This window comes from Manis pentadactyla, chromosome 17, assembly GCF_030020395.1.
Source record: "Manis pentadactyla isolate mManPen7 chromosome 17, mManPen7.hap1, whole genome shotgun sequence".
NCBI lineage: Eukaryota > Metazoa > Chordata > Mammalia > Pholidota > Manidae > Manis > Manis pentadactyla.
The window spans coordinates 53784817-53803015 of NC_080035.1; the positions used below are offsets into that span (position 1 = coordinate 53784817).

General features: G+C 42.4%; 1 protein-coding gene across 1 annotated transcript; it reads left to right on the forward strand.

The window, feature by feature from the left end:
* The first annotated feature begins 6056 nt into the window (after positions 1–6056).
* Positions 6057–17792, forward strand: HS6ST3 (heparan sulfate 6-O-sulfotransferase 3). The gene is made up of 2 exons (XM_057494457.1): positions 6057–6277; positions 13303–17792. The coding sequence occupies exons 1-2, from the start codon at positions 6057–6059 to the stop codon at positions 14009–14011; spliced, it is 930 nt and encodes a 309-aa protein (XP_057350440.1). The 3' UTR covers positions 14012–17792.
* Positions 17793–18199: the final 407 nt, after the last annotated feature.

The window sequence follows — 18199 nt, forward strand, 5'->3', positions numbered from 1 at the left end:
GTCAGAGGCAGGACACTGGCCTTCCGGAACCAGGGCTTTTTCTCTATGGTAATTGTTAATTTCAAGGAACAAATGAGAGTGAGAGCACAGTGTGTGGACCGATCAGCAGGGACGATTGTGCTGTCCTGGAGCCTGTCCCCTCCTCCCTTGCGTCCTCGTCCTGCCAGGTCTGGGAGAGCAAGCCATCCAGAAGGAAGGAAGGAAGGAACACATCCCCAAATGCCACAGAGGTACTCCTTCCTAAGGCAGAGCTGTCACCAATCCCTACCTTCCACTTTGACTATTTTACCATTAGAGAAAAGGCAGTTGTCAAGAAGCTGATTCATATCGAAGCTCAGAGTGGCGTTCTGAGTTGATTCACAGGTGATTTTGCTACGTTAACTAATCTGACAGTGTTTTGGGAGCACTCTGTCCCCAGGTTTTCCCTGTGGTGTGATAGGTTGCCCCCTCTCTTCTGCCAAGGCTTTAGGGAAAGCTGTTTTCCAGTTGGTCCTTTTTGCTGAAACCACCCTCCCCTTCTGCCCAAGCTCCACAGTAGATTCTGCACCCTGTCTTCTGGCCTGAACAGAAAATTAAAATACCCTCTTTCATTCCAAGTGTCTTTTGTGGTGCAGGCTGTAAACACCATCAACACCATCAGGCTCTCAGCATGAGCTGGAAACCTCCAGAACTAATGGCTCTAGTGACTCCCCACGGCCCCAGGAAAGGGTCACCGCATTTTAGCTTTTGCATGTCAGCCTCCATGGCTGTTCTGAGGGTGCACGATGTGGCAGAAGGAGGCGGATAGCCTTTAAAATCCACTGGAGGTCAATGTATTCCATTATATACACAGTGCTTCAGCTTCAGCTTTAACCTTTGCTGAAATTTGCAGCGTTGGGATATTTTTATGCTACAGCAGATGCAGGAAATCACAGGTGCAACTTATTTTGGTTTTACTTACGATCACTGTGGACCCTAGAATTTCCATAGGAAATTCTCTCTTTAACTTGAGTATAAAGTGTCAGAAGTCTGTAGCTTGTCTCTGTAATGTACATTAATAGGTGATATTGATTTGTGGAAATTAATTACTAGAAAAACAGCTCTCAGCACTTACCTAGCATTTGGAAAGATTTGAGAGCCCCCTTGTGGCCCTAGTAAACAAACTGAAAGCTGATGGAAAGCTTTCAATTGTGGTTTTTTTGTTGATTTCTTTTTTTTTTCTCTCCCTTGGTTACATTTGTTTGCTTGCTTTATGGCCTTGAATTGTTTTTCCTTGTAGACCAGCATCAGCATATTTCACATGACTCCAATGGAGGGCACAGAGTTGGTAGCCCTGTCAGTTTTAAAAGGACAGGCTGCTGCTTTACATTGTGATTTTGAAACTGAAATTCTTATCACCAAAAGAAATAATAAATGCAGGGGGCGGGAGGGAGTTTAGGGAAGTTCACAAACCAAGGAAATTATTGCTAATTCTGCTTCTTTAGGGATGGATGACTCCCCTCATTCCTAATCCTGGTGTTGACTGCACAAAGGTAAAAGCTACCACTGGCAGCCCAGCTACATTTATTTTGAACATCTTAAAGATTGTTTTCTCTGATTTACATATAGCAGATTAAAGTGGGAAAATAAGTGTCCTCATTTGAGTTTTTTAAATCTCTCAAGAAATGAGTGGTGAAAGCTATCGCCTCTCTGATGCTTCCATCACGCCGGAAGAAAAATATTTGCAGCTTAAGGTCACTGTGCTCCACACTTGAATTGATGAAGGGAGCACCCTAGGCAAAGTTTAGACAGAACGAATCAATTTTATCCAGGAAGATTTATATTATCATGCAAATGTTTTTCTAAATTTCTGTCATTCTTTATTAATTAGGCAGAATTAGAGCAGTGCTTCAGAGCCCCGTCACCACTGAGAGATCTCATTGAGTGTCCATTTGGTAAGCCAGACTTCTGGAAGGAACTCAGGCCTTTCTTGTGAATAAGTGGATTTTGGAGAGAACCTGATTAAGGCTCTGTGTTACTTCCAGCATAATTCGGTTTCTCCCAGATTAGGCTGTGGAATGACATTGGTATCTAGTCACAAATGAATCACTCACCCTGCCTGCTTTTCCTAGCATGAAGGGAAATGTTGTATATGTGAGCTTATGAAGAAAAAGAAAAGGAAATATGCAAGAGAAGACCACTGATGTTTGGGCCTAGCTGAATATATGACAGTTAAAGATGGTGTCCAGTCCATCGTCCCTTCAATGCACAAGTATTGGTACATATGTCATTAGCACAAATAGCAGTTTCCAGGCATGGTAGGCAGTGAGAGAGAAGACTGCCGCACCGGCAAAGCTGAGCAGCAGCCCCTTCATTCTTCAGGAACTGGAGGAAATTTCAAGGTCTAACAACATTTTTCTTGGTCTTTTTTAACAGGGAGCTTTTACAGTCCGCAAGATCCTTTAAGAATATGCACAAAAAGCTACAAGGGTTTTATCAGAAGGACTCAGGTTCCATCTTGAATCAGATCCTACTGGCGAAAAATTAGATAATTTGAGCTGTGAATAAGTATAATGACTTCGGTGTATTGAAACACATTCAATACATTTAGATTCATGAGTTCATAATGATATAAAAACAAACAAAAAACAAACAAAAGCCCTTTTGCAGAATTTCGGAAAGCAATGTATTATTTTGAAAAAACAGGAAATAAAATAAGTCAGACACCCACCTGCCTTTGCTATATGAATTATACCTCGGAGTATCAAATAGTTGATAAGGGGTAGTTTCTTTTTGTAGAAGCATTGCAGCTAATAAATGCAAAGGAAATAATAGAATTAGAATATCACCATTTTGCATTCCTACAATGAAGAGTCATCAATGGCTATTGGCATCACTAAAAAAGAGAGATCAACAGACCTTCTGTGCCTCCAGACTGAAGTGCACAGCAGCCTACTTAGAAATAAGAGTTTATTTCAAAATGATTTTCTTTCACAACTTTAAATATTACATAAAGGAGTATCCTTGTGGTGAAGGTGTATCCAGGCATTTCTTGCTGCTCTTCTAGGTCCCCTATTTCAGTGAGTTCCAAAGAGAAAATGAGCGAATATACAAATTCGTAAAACCTCCAAACTGTAGAATAATGTGCAATTTCTATTTCATGTTTTCTTTCTAACTCAACCACATTAGAGCAAAATACGACAGTGTGGGGTCGTCAAAGCTAACTACACAGTCACCTCCATTCAGTCAGGCTCTGGCTCAGTCCGAGGATCTTGCGTAGTGTCTGGCATGAAAGACACGATCAGCAAATATTTTTAAATAAACAAATGAATGAGTATAGTAGCTGAAGGAGAAGGTAAAGAGAAGTCCCAGATCCACTACTTCTGAGTTGTTCACTTTAGAAACATCCTTTTATAATTCTGAGTATCAGTATCCTCATTTGTAAAATTCTGCCTCTGATATCATCTTTGAGTAAGGACAGAATGAAATGATGGATGAGGAAAGTGTTTTGAAAATTATAAGCATGTTATCCAAATAGAAAAGCACTATTGGCTGTTTTTTTATTTATTAGCACAGCTTGTTAAAATTTCACTGTATGCGGGTTGTTTCTGAGAATCTGATATTCCTGGAGGGAGGGAAGCTGCTGAAGGGGAGGGTATGCGCCACTGGTGGGCATCTGCTACGCATCAGCTGCTGTGGCCCTTATAGTCTCACCTGTGTCAATAATTCCCATAACCCCACAAAGTGAGCATTTGCCTGGCTGTTTAGATGGGGCTCCCAGAGATCATCTCAGCTAATCAGGTCACATGAGAGTGAGGTGCGCCTGAAATTGAAACCCATATCTTTTTCTAACTTCAAACCTATTTTATTTCCACGGCTCCTTAGTGAGGTTTCCAATGTGCTTAAAATGATGTGCTCATGCTCTGTCCAAAAGAGTAGAGCTTGACCTGTATTTTCTTGAATCTTCTGGAATAGTCTCTGGGACAGCCAACTTCAGGATCTGGACTTGAAATGATCCGCATTTCAAGGTCTTTGTAGCACTGTGTTCAAAAAGACCCCTTTAAAGCCAGAAAGAGAATTATGGCATTGCATGAGCTTTAGCTTATCTGAAGTCTATTGCATCACTATTTCTAACTATCCTTTATTGTCCTGAGGGATTACTGCAGCTTTTGGCTTCTAGATTACTGTGTGGTGTTTAAAACTAATGCAACTGCAGTATTTCCCCTTGTCTCTAGTCTCCTTTCCTCAAGTGTAAATTTGTTACGCAGCGTAGTAGGTATGCTGAGCTCAGGAAAATTGTTTCTAGGGCTTCTTCTCAGTTGTAAATACTGAGAGGACCCTCTGGACACATACATTTCTGAAGCTGAGAAGAGCCCAACCGCTCTGTCTCCATGACCCTGCAGTATGCACCTTTCCTCTCCTCTCTGGCTGCCTGCCTACAGCTAAACACAAATCCCTTACCTTGAGGTGCTCAATTTGCTTCTAGAGCTTTGACTTTGACAAAGCCTGGACCAACTGCAGCATTAAATCGCAAAATGCATCTCTTAGACAGCCCGACACCTACAAGATGATGGAGGAGACTGTCAGAGCTGTCATCACTTTGAGAAATTACAGATGTCATATGGAAGCCCATGTAACTCGAAGGGTTGTTTTGATAACTAAACTGGTTAATGTCAGTAGAGCACTTAGAAGCATACTTGGACATAGTATGCCCTCAGTAAATGTTAGCCATTATTATTATTGCTCTTAAAATCCATTTTTGTTTCACATGGAACTTTCCATATCTTAAGTTAGCTTGCTCCTTAATCATTACCAGGGGCAGCCAAGCATTCTTCCTTTGAGAACAGACAAGGAGGGGATATCTCAGGTATTTTGTTAAATATGCTAAAATGATTGTCCAGTCCCGATAGCAGAATCCAGGAAAAATCCTAACACAGAAGACCCTTTTATGGAAGAACATGGCAAAATCTAAACAGATATTTTTTTGTTTGTTTTCGTGATATTTAGGAAAATCTGTATCAAAGCTGCCAGCCATAAACCTAAATATGAACACACACACCTTGCTCTAAATATCCTGATTTACTTCCTTTCCTTTCATCACTGACTAGTGAAAAACAGTTGCACCAGAGACACCTCATTGCTTCTAGCCTGTGTAATACTCACAATTCCTTAAAAGCAGCGTCTGAGGAATTAGCTGAGAAGAGAGCTCAGCTGGACACGTGTGACCTGATAACACAATCTGAGTGTACTATCTGGTGTTCGGCTATGCCCGGCTGGGATTAGAGCTGCGAGTGAGACTGAATTGGGCCTTATCGCACTCTGGGGTGGCTCCAGGCTTCAGGGGGTTGCCCACATGCATAAACCACAGCTTTGCAGAGCGGAGCGTCTTGAGACGTCCTCATGCCCAAATCCCAGCGAGGCAGTGCAAAGCAGGGCGCCTCTGAACCAAATAATCACGGAAGTCCTTGAATAATGCATGAGAGCAGGACCCTCCCTGGCACATGTGAAACTGTACTAGAAGGAACTGTACTCAGCGAGATAGCAAAAATACGCCCCTGGAACACGCATTCCCTGAAATTTATTCTTGCAGCAACCACTCGGGGGAAAGTGAAAGCGAGTCTGACAACCACCTGAAAATCGTGGCATTTTAGTGAGGCTCACAGGCTTCATGTCATTATAAAGCAGCAACGCGACAGGATTTAAAATTTTACCTTATTGATCAGTACTCCCTCTTCCCCTAGGGAAGTTGGGGGTGGACTGATCATCATTGAGAAAGAACTGGTATCAGCCAGAACCTTCTTATCTCATGCTTTTGTTTGGTTAGTTTAGGGCGGCATGGCTTCCCATAATTTACGTTAGCTGACACCTAGCCACTGCAAGAAAGCTGCCTCTCAAGAAGCTGTTTCTTGGAGGACGGGCCCCGAATACAGTCGGGTGAGGAGCCTCCGTCTTCCTGATTCAGATGTCAGCTTCAATACAGCTGCAGTGCAGACGAGAGGGATTTGATCGCACAAATGTTTAGTGTCTAATTTGATATTCCAGCTGCTCATTAAGTGCAAAACAGACAGATCCTTTTGGAAGACTGTTTCTTTACCACCATGAAACAAACCCCACCCTGGCTCTCCTGGAATGTCTGTCTCAGGCTGAAGTTCCGGGCAGGGCGCCTTCCTGGTCCAGCGCGGAGGGAGCAGACCCAGGAGCCGATTTCACAGCCTTCCCTCGGCTTCCAGGTGGCCTTGTCTTCTGGTGCCAGATGTCAGAGCTCGCGGAATGGCCCTGTCCTCTCCTCGCTGACTGTGGCTGGCCATATTTCAGCATTGTGACAATGAAATCAGCCTCTTCCCTTGGCTCTAGATTCTGCTCCTAGATATTTATTCTCTGCACAAATATTTATGGTTTAGGATGGTCATCAGATTATTGTTTCTAGTAGCCTCCTCCAAACAGAGTCAGTCTAATTGTCCAGATATGGGAGATTGGTCACATAAATGCTATATCATAATTGGAATATTATACTCTTATGGAAGAATATTAAATAAAATGGAAAAAAAATGTTCACCCTGTATTTTTGAGTTATAAATACAGGTTAAAAATATAATGTTCATTATTATCTTAAATCTGTAAAAGAAAGAAGTATATGTATATTTATGGTTATTTCTGAGTGAAGTCATTATAGGTGATTTTTACTTTCCTCTTTTCTCCTGTTCTGCATTGCTCTTATTTTTCATTATGACAATGTATTGCATTTCTAACTGGGGGAAGAGTTGGGGGATGGGAGAACAGATTGAAAAAAAAAATGTCAGACCACCTACATCCAAAGTATTCTTTTCCATTTAAACTTAGCAGGCACACAGGTAAGAAAAGGGATGTGGCGCCTCTTCGGGAGGCACTGTGGGCATTCCTCTGCCCTCTGCCTTCCAGTTAAAGTGTCAAGATCTCTGGGTAGTAAACAAAATAAAAAATGCGTTGGCCAAAAGGGTCTGGCTGCTTTGTATGTCTCTGTGAGGGAGAAGGTAATAGCAGTGTCGTGGGGGACGCATGGCTCCTGTGTGGAGCTAACAACATGTACCTGCCTCCATTTTCTCATCACAAACCTGGACATCCTTGGAACCAGTCACTCTGATGCACACCTTTGTCGGCCTCCTGAAGTTCTTCACTACCATACTTAACAATCATAGCTCCCAATTTCCTGTTTGCTTAGAATATCATTCTTAAATTCCTACATTTGTTTTCAAGGCTCAAATAAAAGGCCTTTTCATCCCTTAAAGGGCAGTCTGATTGCCAAGCTTTAACTGCCACAATCCCGCCTATACTGCAGATAATACTCTATTGAGATAATGAAGAATGGGCAGCCCATAATGAGTGTGCAGCTCGACAGAGTCTAGAAGTTAATTCCATTCTAAGCATTTGGAAAATGACTCCAGCACACAGTACAGCAGGGCAGAGGGGTAGTTAATTCCCACTTTTTAAAAATGCACACATCAGCTTCTGTTTAAGATGTGTACCCTTCGATGTCTGTGCAAACTCCATGGTGAGGACCCCAGATCTCCTACAGATGCCTCCCAAGTCCACTTCACAGTTGCTCACAATGTTCTTTGTGAAATACTGAGCTTTGGCAAAACTTGATTAGGTAGGTAAACCTCATTTCAAAGTCTGTAGGGCAAGAGGAAGGAGGAGAAATTGATTTTCCCCATACATTCCACAAGGTCTAAGCTAAGGGAAACCATTGGCCTGGGCCATTTGTTTCTCAAAGGAACCAATTCAGTTTCCTGGGGACTCACCCTCAGAGCCCCTGAAGCAGTGGCTGATAAAATGTGTATACTTATTTGTTCCACTAACATTGGACAGCTGCACATCCGTGATGTATAAGGTCATGTAGCATATGCTCTGGAGAATGAAAGCTGAGCGAAGCATAGAGCCTGTTCAGGGGACAGGACATTCACTGGCCACTGAGCGGAGACAGAGCATGAGAGGCACAGGTGTTGGGGGCTCAAAATTCCTTCCTCGCAGGATGTCACAGAAGGCTGGCTGGAGAAGTTTCTACTTGAGCTGGTTTTCCTGAGTGCTTCGAAACACTGGAGTGTGGAGATATTAATTTCGTTGCTTCATTTTATGAGGATTAAGCTAGCAGTGGAAGGAATTTATTAAGCCTCCCCTGTGAAACTAGCATCTTGTAGTTTCTTTCAAATGTGTTTTCGTTGGCTAGGCAAGTGATGGCCTCATAAAATGAGTATGCTTTAACCACCACTGGCAGAGCGATTCCAGAGACTTGCTCCCCTCATTCCTCCATCTTGATGAGCACATGGTTCTGCCTCTTTTTCGTTGCCAAATTGAAAGGGAAGAATTAGATAGAAGAGAATAAGAAAAATGCAGAGGAGGAAAGGGCAGTTTGAAGGAAGCTGACCGTGAGGAAGGGGAGGGAACGACGACAGATGGGTGGATGATAGTTCTTGAATGTGTCCCTGATTCTCTCTCATCAACACTGAGCCTCCCTGCTGGCCTCCCACCACAGCTGCCGATTGAGTCTCCTGGTCTCTGCCTGTTTTGTCCATCTTAAAAACTGTTGCCAAATGAATCTTCCTACATCAACACTTTTCTTCTTTTAGCAATTCTCTGCTGTCATCAGAGCCATGACAATCTAACCTCAGTATCCTGGTCTAACTTATATCCTCCTTCCATCCATGCATTTATTAAACACATCTTTAGTGAAATGCACAATAGGAACTTCCTGGTCTAGTTAGGCCACTCTGCCCATGGTGCATTCCTAAATATTCTTTGAAATACTCCTTGTCCACTCCTTACCTCCATAGCTTGCTAATCAATGTCTTTTTCTAATCTATCACAATATTTAAGGGCATTTTATTCTTTTCTTTTAAGTTCTCCACATTTCCTAGAGCAGATCCTTACATATAACAAACCCTCAATAAGCAGGTGTTAATTAAATGACTTGCTCATTAAAAAAATGAGGAATTATACAGTAAATACAACAAACTGCTTAGTGAAATACAGGTTCTTGAAGCAATAGGGAAGAAAACTAGCAAGTTCAACATTAAAAAAAAAACACCTTGTTTCTATGAATTAACCTGTTAAGTGAAAGACTCTTTTTTTATCCAAAGTCTGTGTTGACTGTCTCTCTGCTTATAGACCATTACAATCAAATGGTGGATACATTAGAAGATTATATGTCTTTTGACTCTTTTCACACATTTTAGACATTCAAAACTATTATCAGATTAGTCTTAAGGAAGAAAAGACAGCCATATTTATCCAAGGCAATATTAACTTAGTTAACAAAATATGTTTATGTCATATGATAATGATCTCTTCAGCATAGCATCATTTCTTGAACATCTGCTGTGAGAAGCACTTGTGTGAGGTATTGTGGGGCCTGAGGCCTAAGGTTCAGTTGTGAAAATGGAGCTCTAAGCCTAGAGATGACCAAGACTTTCATTCTCAGTAAGGGATGCAGTAAACCCTAGAGGTTGGAAAAAGCAGGAAAGATGGACCTGAGGCTTGAGTTGAGTCAGGAAAGCTGAGCAAGATGCAAATGCTCAAAGGAAAAGGGGAAGACTGAGGGAAGGCAGCGCTGCCCTTGTGCTGGATTAGAATTTTTTAGTATGGTTACCTTACTGAAGATATGTGGTTCCCAAGCAACCATGGGGAAGTGTGTATTCTGTGTCTTTGAACTTTACCAAGCGGTGATGGCCATATGATAACCATCGGGTGGATCGGTCACTGAACTAGGCCAGCCCCCCTGCTTCCTAATCTCCCTGAGTACACAGGTGTTTGCCATCATTGTCCAGGGGCCCCAGAAATGACAATCCCAAAGAGCCCAATCACTTTGCAGACATTTTTAAATGAATTCATACCCAGTTCTTAATGAAGTAGGTGGCATATGGATGACCTGCTGACAGGATGCTGCCACTGAGACAAAGTCACCTGTCTTAGGGATTGTTCTGGTGCAGGGAGACAGGCAGAACATTCCCTTCACTTGGTAGTTAACATTTCTTTCACTTTTCCAAAATCCTTGGGTACCTGTGATCCCCTTGGAGACAATGTCTTAGTCATCTCTGTCCCTACTAACTAGCCTCAGTGCTTGGCAAAGATAGGGGCCTAGCTAGTGGTTGGAGAACTAATGAATGAAGGGATAGATGAAGGGGGAAATAGAATTTACTTATTTATATCTCCAAAATCTGGGGAGAGTTTAGCTGGACTTCAGGGATGATACATGAACAGATGATATTCTGCCCAGGCTTAGGAGACGGAGTTTGAAAGCACTGGAGTCTCTGAAGGCCTGTGCATTGTAGCCATAACAGGCTTTGCTGGGGATCTGTTTGTCCTTCTTGATTTCTTTGTTTTACCTTCCACTGTGCTGTTGAACAGTGAGACCTAAAAGAGAAAATCACAGATTTTAGCACCCCAAACCCTTTAAGTATTCCCCCTGGAATCAAGGCAGGAGAAAATGGGTGTCTGTTGTTGGGAGTAGGAAGGAGATCCACGAAACTGGAGCAAAGCTTGGGAACAGTGAAAGCTGGGTGTGTGGCTGGGAGGTAGGCATCATCCCATCAATGATTTTTGCAGTTTTCTGTCTTTTCTGAAAGTAGAAAACAAATGAAAGGAGAGAAAAAATAAAGATGAGAAAAACGCTGTTAATCAAATTTTGTGGATTTTTTTCCTTTGGTAGTTGAACGTTCTTCAACCCTATTGTTCTATATTTACTATTTTTCTTACTTTCTGTTTTGACTATGTTGCATGATTGAAACAAACAAAACATACATGAAAATGTGTCAGACCAAAGTGATACCCAAATGCCATTAGCAGTCCCTTCAGGAATCATGAAATGGAACAACATGGTACTTTGTCAATATCAATGTTCCACTGGTACACAGTTTATGTCAGATTGTAGTTATAAACCGACCTCTTATCTATTTGACTAGTAGAACTTACAGATATTTGGGACTTCTTTTAGTTATGTAAACATCACCCTACCATTTCTGTAGTTATTGTTAAATGCAACATTAAACTGAATGAAGTTAAATTTGAAACCAAGACCATTTTAAGCCAAACCAGTGTCAGTCGGCTTTGAAACCACATAGATTTCCAATACAATGAGGCATTGGGAATATGGCCAATATTCCCAAATGAGACCAGTGTCTCTGAGATTCAAGGAATGGGTGCCAGGTAAACCTTTATGTCACAAACCATTGTAATTCCCGCCCTAAAATCCTCCAGTTCTTATGATTATTTAAAAACTCTGGATTGTGTCTAAATTTGAAACATATAAATGAAGTTGTGAATTATCAATTAGTTACCATCATGTTTTTTTGTTTAAATCCTGATGGTATTTTCTGTTTTGCCCAATTAACAGGGAAATTATAAATTTTCCATTTGTGGTCTTATACGACCCAATAAAATAATGATCTCTCTGATTTAAATTCTTCTCTCCTGATGTGTTTGGCATCCTTAATCCGCCTGAGTTACATCATCATTATCATCCTTACTGCATTTCTATATTTATTATGCAACTGTTTCAAGAAATAAAAATCAGTCTCTGCTTGTCGAATTGAAAAGTGAACAAGCCCCAACACAGACCAAAGCAGGATTAATAATGACATGTCATATAATATTCAACCACAGCAATATCCACTCTAAACAAAACTTCATCATCAACATTTCCTTGTGGAGCCCGGGAGCTGTGTCAGTCGCTTTCTGCTTTCCCCACTGACCTTTTGGGAAATTTTTTTCCACTGACAGCATTGTCATTCTGTCACAGCAAAAGACAACAGAGTAATATAAAATGGTGATTGGCAAAAGCAGGGACTCAGGCTGGCCTGTCTGTGGCAGTTACAGTAAATTCCTCCTTCTAATTTAAGGAAACACTGGTGTTCCTTAACATTTTGAAGTTTCTTTAGCACATTTCAAAACTGTCTAGCTAGACATTTAAAATAACTGAGTATAGTAAATGTATAGTTTTAAGTATTGTATTTCATCAAAAAGCATCTGCACCCATTAAAAACACTGCACCCATAAATTCCTTATTTTTGCCAATTGCTTTTTACCAGGTATGCATTTTTTTCTTTTAATCCAGACTAACTTGGCCAAGTGAAGCCTAGTGTTCTTTCCAGATCTTTTCAGGACCATTTTTTGTCTTCCCAGGGGAACTCTGAGTGTCACTCTTGGTGACAGAAGTGGGATGGGCAGCCTGTCCCATGGGCTGGCTGCTCAAATTATGTGAAGGATGTTCCTCATTTTGAATCAGTATTTGCTTTCTTCCAGTGCCTACTATTGTGTCTTTATCTATAGACTTTTCCAACTCTCTTCTTGCTTCTTTATACTTCTCTTGCCCTTTTAAGCCAGAGGTTACCTGTTCATTCTGAAGCTAACCATTTATAAAATACATTTCTTCTCAACATTCCATTAGATGTCATTAGGGAAGACCTGATTATAATAACCACAGCACCTGACAATTAATAGGCATCCAATAAGTGTTAGTTGCACTTCTGTTTTCAAAATATCAATAAGCTACAGAAGAAAGCACAGAGGCTTTGAAACCAAACAGGCCTGGATCCCATTGCCATTCAAATATTAATTTTCTCTAGGTTCTCAGGCTATATTTTTCACCTTTTTCAGTCTCTGTGTTCTCAGCTTTAAAAAAAAGGTGATGGTAAAATGCATTTTACCAAGTTGTGTTGAGGATTATCTGTGCTAACATCCATAAAGCACCTAGCACAGCTCCTAGTACATAGTGGGGTGCTCAGTAAATATTAGTCTCCATGCACAACACATCCTTCAGCAGCCTCCTCTACTTCCTGACCCAGAATAACAGTGTAATCAGAAAAGATTAAGAAGCCTTGCTTCCAGACTTGCCCTTTCTAGTCCCATGAATTTGGACAAATCACTTCACCACCTTGTATGTTTCTCTATCAAATAGTCCCATGCAAACCAGAGAGGTTTATTGTAAGGATCAAATAAAATATTGATGGTTAATAACTTAAAAAATCATGGTGCGTTCATTCTTTACTGTAAGGTATTGCTATTGCCAGTAGTAATTTATCAATGAATAACTGCTGCATGAATGAATGCTCTGTACCCCCATCTCAACCCTCCCCGCACTGGAGCAGGGAGGAAAAGCCCCATAAATGGTACTAAAAACCAGCCCATGCGCGTTGATGGAAACATGCACATATGAGAATAGCCGCCTGGTAGGTGAAAACCCAGGCAAACACTCTCATGTGAACATGTGGCAGAAGAGCCCATTGACTCGGTGCTGATGTGAACGCCACAGAGGCTCAGAATCCCAGAGTTACAATTGTCAACGACTGACACTCTTCCTCTCATTTGTTCCAGGAATTTCTATTACATCACGATGTTGCGGGATCCGGTGTCGCGCTACTTGAGCGAGTGGAAACACGTCCAGAGGGGCGCCACATGGAAAACCTCCCTCCACATGTGTGATGGGAGAAGCCCCACCGCCGATGAGCTGCCCACCTGTTACCCTGGGGACGACTGGTCTGGGGTGAGCTTGCGGGAGTTCATGGACTGCACCTACAACCTGGCCAACAACCGCCAGGTGCGCATGCTGGCCGACCTCAGCCTGGTGGGCTGCTACGACTTGACTTTCATGAACGAGAGTGAAAGAAACGCTGTCCTGTTGCAGAGCGCCAAAAACAACCTCAAGAACATGGCCTTCTTTGGGCTCACAGAATTCCAGAGGAAGACACAGTTTCTCTTTGAGAGGACATTCAACCTCAAGTTCATCTCCCCCTTCACACAGTTCAATATAACGCGGGCTTCCAACGTGGACATCAACGAGGGCGCCCGCCAGCGCATCGAGGAGCTGAACTTCCTGGACATGCAGCTTTATGAGTATGCGAAGGATCTCTTCCGGCAGCGCTACCACCACACCAAGCAGCTGGAGCGCCAGCGGGACCGGCAAAAGAGGCGGGAGGAACGCCGGCTGCAGCGGGAGCACAGGGGCCACCGGTGGCCCAAAGAGGCTGGGGACGTGGAGGGGGCGGTCACTGAGGACTACAACAGCCAGGTGGTGAGATGGTGACCCCCGGGCCTCTCCTCCCTCAGGAGGGGGGAGGACGAGCAGGGGCACTGACCCCCCGTGGTTCCCTGGGAGAGTGTTGGGCCATTCTGAGGACATCTGGCTGTAGGTGGCTTGATTTGGATACCTGCTTCCTCTTTGTCTTCATCTTTACCCAGCTGGAGATGACTCATCTTGTTCTTTTTTTCCTGATGTTTTTCGGTCCGTGATATGAGGTAGGGTAGGTCACTTTAGTTTGGGCCGTAGAGGCACACGTGAAAAGCCAGATCACGGCTTGGATGTTCTGGTGAAACTGGTCTGTTTCATACTGTCTCTGTAATGGAAATATTGGTCTGTTTAAAAAGAGAGAAAAGGAAGTCCCTTTCAGCGCTTAGATGAGGTTTCATGCCAGCCCTCACTTGGCTGTTGACTCTCCTCTTTGAACTCTATTTGAATGTGGTTGAAATCATAAGTAGAGTAACAGTGCTTTGTTGTCACAGCTATTTTTAAACCAGATTGCCCTCCTATTGACCATCACTAGAGACTCACCTCCTACAAGGCGTCATAGCCCTGAACCATGCTTTCTCCCCCAGTTAGGGAACGGCTAGTGGATTCAGGACAGGGGTGCCTATGGCCCCTGAGAAATGAACGTTGGTAGGGACATTGAGGAGAAAACGGGCTTATTAACTAATGCCTGGGAAGATCACATCTTATCAATTGTTATTTCCAAGGTAAGGGATGAATGACAAATGAAGAGGAAAACATTTCCAACCAGCTACAGAACCTTAGTTTTTTAAGGAATATTTCTGTTTTTGCTCTTTGGAGCAGTCATTGCCTTTGATATGGTACTGCCAGATTTGAGATTCTGTGATCACAGAGGCAATAATGTTTACAAGGAATTGGCCTGAAGAATAGGGGCTTAGGGCTTAGCTAGCATGTATACAGATGTATTCAAGGTCACTAAAGAATGCCTCAGATTTAGGCCAGGAGACTTGGGACTCAATGGGAGAGTTATCCCGGGGGTGTAGACCGATGCTACCTCCCAACATCTTGAATATCTCCAGCCTGACAACTTCTATGATTTTTACCTGCTATTAGACTCTCGCTATAGCCAGCAAATCAGACTGGAGTTGGTAACACTGGATCCAAAAAGTACTGCGTTGCCAAGGGCTGCTTGTTTTCACCCATCCCCAAACACAACTATACTAACGTGAAGCTTATTGTACAATAAGGGGAGAAGTACAAAAGAGGTCATAGAAGGCCCTTGCCCAGCATTCAGTAGGAGGATCAGAGTAGATAGAAACAGATTGATCTGATCAATCCTTTCAAGGAACTGAAGGCAAAATGAGTGAAACCCCTAAATCAGATTGAAAAGCCTATTTCCTTGATATCTAACATGTTTGATGTTTAAGCCAGCTTTACATAAGCCACATCTCAGCCTTCAGAATACTCTCTCTGGGGTTGAGAGTCAGTCAACCTACAAGCCTTCGTGCGCAGAGTGGGGCCCAGCGTCTCCATCAAAGGGAGATTGGGAAGGACCGCTGTGATCCTTCTCTCACAGGCCCCGGCTTCATCCGTCATGCAAGGGAAGGCAGCCCTAGGGACCTCCCCTGGGCCAGGAATGGTGGGAGGCCCTTCTCATTCCTTCAGTCTTTTCACCGCAAGGTAGATATTATTAGGCCCAGTTACATAGACGAGGAAAGTGAAACCCACAGATAATTAGCAGCTTCCTCGTGGGTTGTACACTTGGTCTGGCTAACTGCAAAGTGTGGCTCTTTTCACTCCATTAGGTTTTCCATATAGAATAAAACCTTCCTGCCAAAAACACAAAAAGCCAACTCTTCCTGCCCAGAAGGGTCTGTCTCTAACCCACACAATGGTGTGACTGTACAGCACCAAGCTAGCTGTGACCCACGGCCATGCAGCCTTGGGAGGGTCCAGTCCTCTTCCCCCCAACTAACCCATCAATGAGCTGAGAGATGGGTGACTTTTTGGGCAGTTGTACCTTCTGAGCCATGTAGGAGGGTGAGTTAAAGAGGCCAAGTAAATATTGCTTGTTGGTTGGTAAAGATGAAGCTCACAAAATATTAGTATTTCCCTTTCCAATGATTTGTTCCCAAGGTAGAGAGGAAAGGAGGATCCCAACTAGGATTAATGAGCAGTTTGCTCTCTATCTTCCCATTTCAATGTTAGGATCTAATGTTCTGTCTAAAATGACAGGGCTGCAAATTACCTCTGCCTGCCAGTATGAAACACATATACACACACACACATGTGCACACACAATAACAATCCAGTGTTTTGTCTTGTGGAAAATTGAAACAAGTTAGAAAGCATTCAAATTGTTTCTTTTAAACTCACTTGAAATTTTTGGCAGGGAATTCATGCATAGCTGAGACTTGGAAGCATCCTCGGCTAACTTCACACTGTTCCTTAGGCACCTTGGGATTTATATCAAAAGGCTTTCCAAGGCCTTGCTGCTGAAGGCATGACGTGTGGTGCTCCACTTGAGACCAGATATCAGGATGTTCAGAGAGGAAACCATCTCTTTGAGTTGGCCTGAGGCCAGTGCTGAGCAAATTAAAAAGACCGACACGGGCTTCTTCCCTCATATCATTTCATTTGAAAGCAGCATGCTTCTCACATCCCTGGGGTCCTATGTTGATAGAAATGAAGAGGTAGGGATGGATGCAGTTTGTTCTCCAAAAATTGACTGCACACCTACACACTGGGCGAAGCTCAGGGAAGAGGCACCAACAGAACGCATCCGGGCCTAAGGATCCAGGGGAAGTCAGCAGCTTTAAGATCCAAAACCAAATCAATTCCAGATACATCAGTATTAAAAGCCCAAGAAGAGGCCAAAAAGGAAAAAATGCCCCAGGGAGTTCCATAGACCACTGAGTCCTGCGGTTCCCAGGTACCTTCCTTCCCTTCTCTTAGCACAGGCAGCCCACGTAACCAGATTGGAAGGAGGTGTCCTTATGTGTGTGTGTGTTTAGATTATTATTAAGGAGTAAGCACATGCTATCCATTCTGTCTCCGAATTTATTGGCAGCCTACTCTCGGCAGCTGGAGAAAACATGCCCTGACAATTATTTGGATATTCTCTCTAATAACTGAATAACATCAGCAATCAGTGTTAGGTAACAGCTAAGGGTATCATGTGTGCTATTTAAAAATCATAAATGTGTTTCCTATCATCTAAAGGAGGTAACTTTGTTCCTCCCTTATAGGTGACCAAACATTGGAAATAAGAGGATTTGTCCAAAAATCTGAGTAGAGATAGTGTTCATGTAGGGTAGAAAGTCTACCAAAAAAGACCTAGCAAGGCCACCTAGTGATGATCTAATGAGCATAAATCATTAAAAAATATAGATATAAGCCCATAGAAACTTATTTCCATTTGGCTGCTTTAACAGTGAAACTCAAAATAATAATGATTTCCATAAGATTGAAGCCACAAACTGACTGGATAGCTCTGGAGCATGACATTGCAGAAACCCAAGCCCTCTCTCATTGCACTTTCATCCTAATGTGCACCTTCCACCTCATAGTCCAAAATAACTGCTGCAGCTCCTGCCATCTCATTTGTACTTCAGACAACAGAGAGGAAAGTAAGGGACATTGTACATATCACTTCCAATCACATTTCTTTGGCTAGAACCTAGGTATTAACTATAATTAACTGAAGTGAGGGCAAGGAAATGTCTTTATTATTGGTTGCCATGTGACTTGATAAATATGGGGATTCTATTATTAAAGAAACAAAGTGAAAATTAAGACAGATAAAGCTATCAGTCTCTGACACAAAAGGGAATTTAAAAATATTTCAAATGCTTTTCAAAGTCATCTATTTCATTTTTTTGTCTTGCAAAGGATAAGATTAAAATCTATAACATTATATGGTATTTAATGCTTTCAAGCTGTTTGTACATTTAGTATCTCACTTGATCGTCATTATATTCTTGTATTATAAATAGGACCTCTATTCATTATCCCACTTGATATTTTGACATGGATATTCAGAGATGTTAAAGGATTTCCCAGAGATTCTAGTTTATGAACAAGAAAGTTGCTCAGAGCCCCAGTCTTGTGACTTTATAGCCTTTCCTTCTGCTTTATGCTGCTTGGCGGCAGTATTGGTATTTGGAATTGCAAGAATATGAAATCTAAATCTATATTGATTTATATTTTCCCTTACCTTTTTGTGGA

Coding starts and splice junctions, on each gene's coding strand:
- HS6ST3 (XM_057494457.1), top strand. CDS start 6,057: ATGAAACAAACCCCACCCTGGCTCTCCTGGAATGTCTGTCTCAGGCTG. Junction 6,278..13,302: donor GCTGGCCATATTTCAGCATT/GTGACAATGAAA, acceptor CATTTGTTCCAG/GAATTTCTATTACATCACGA.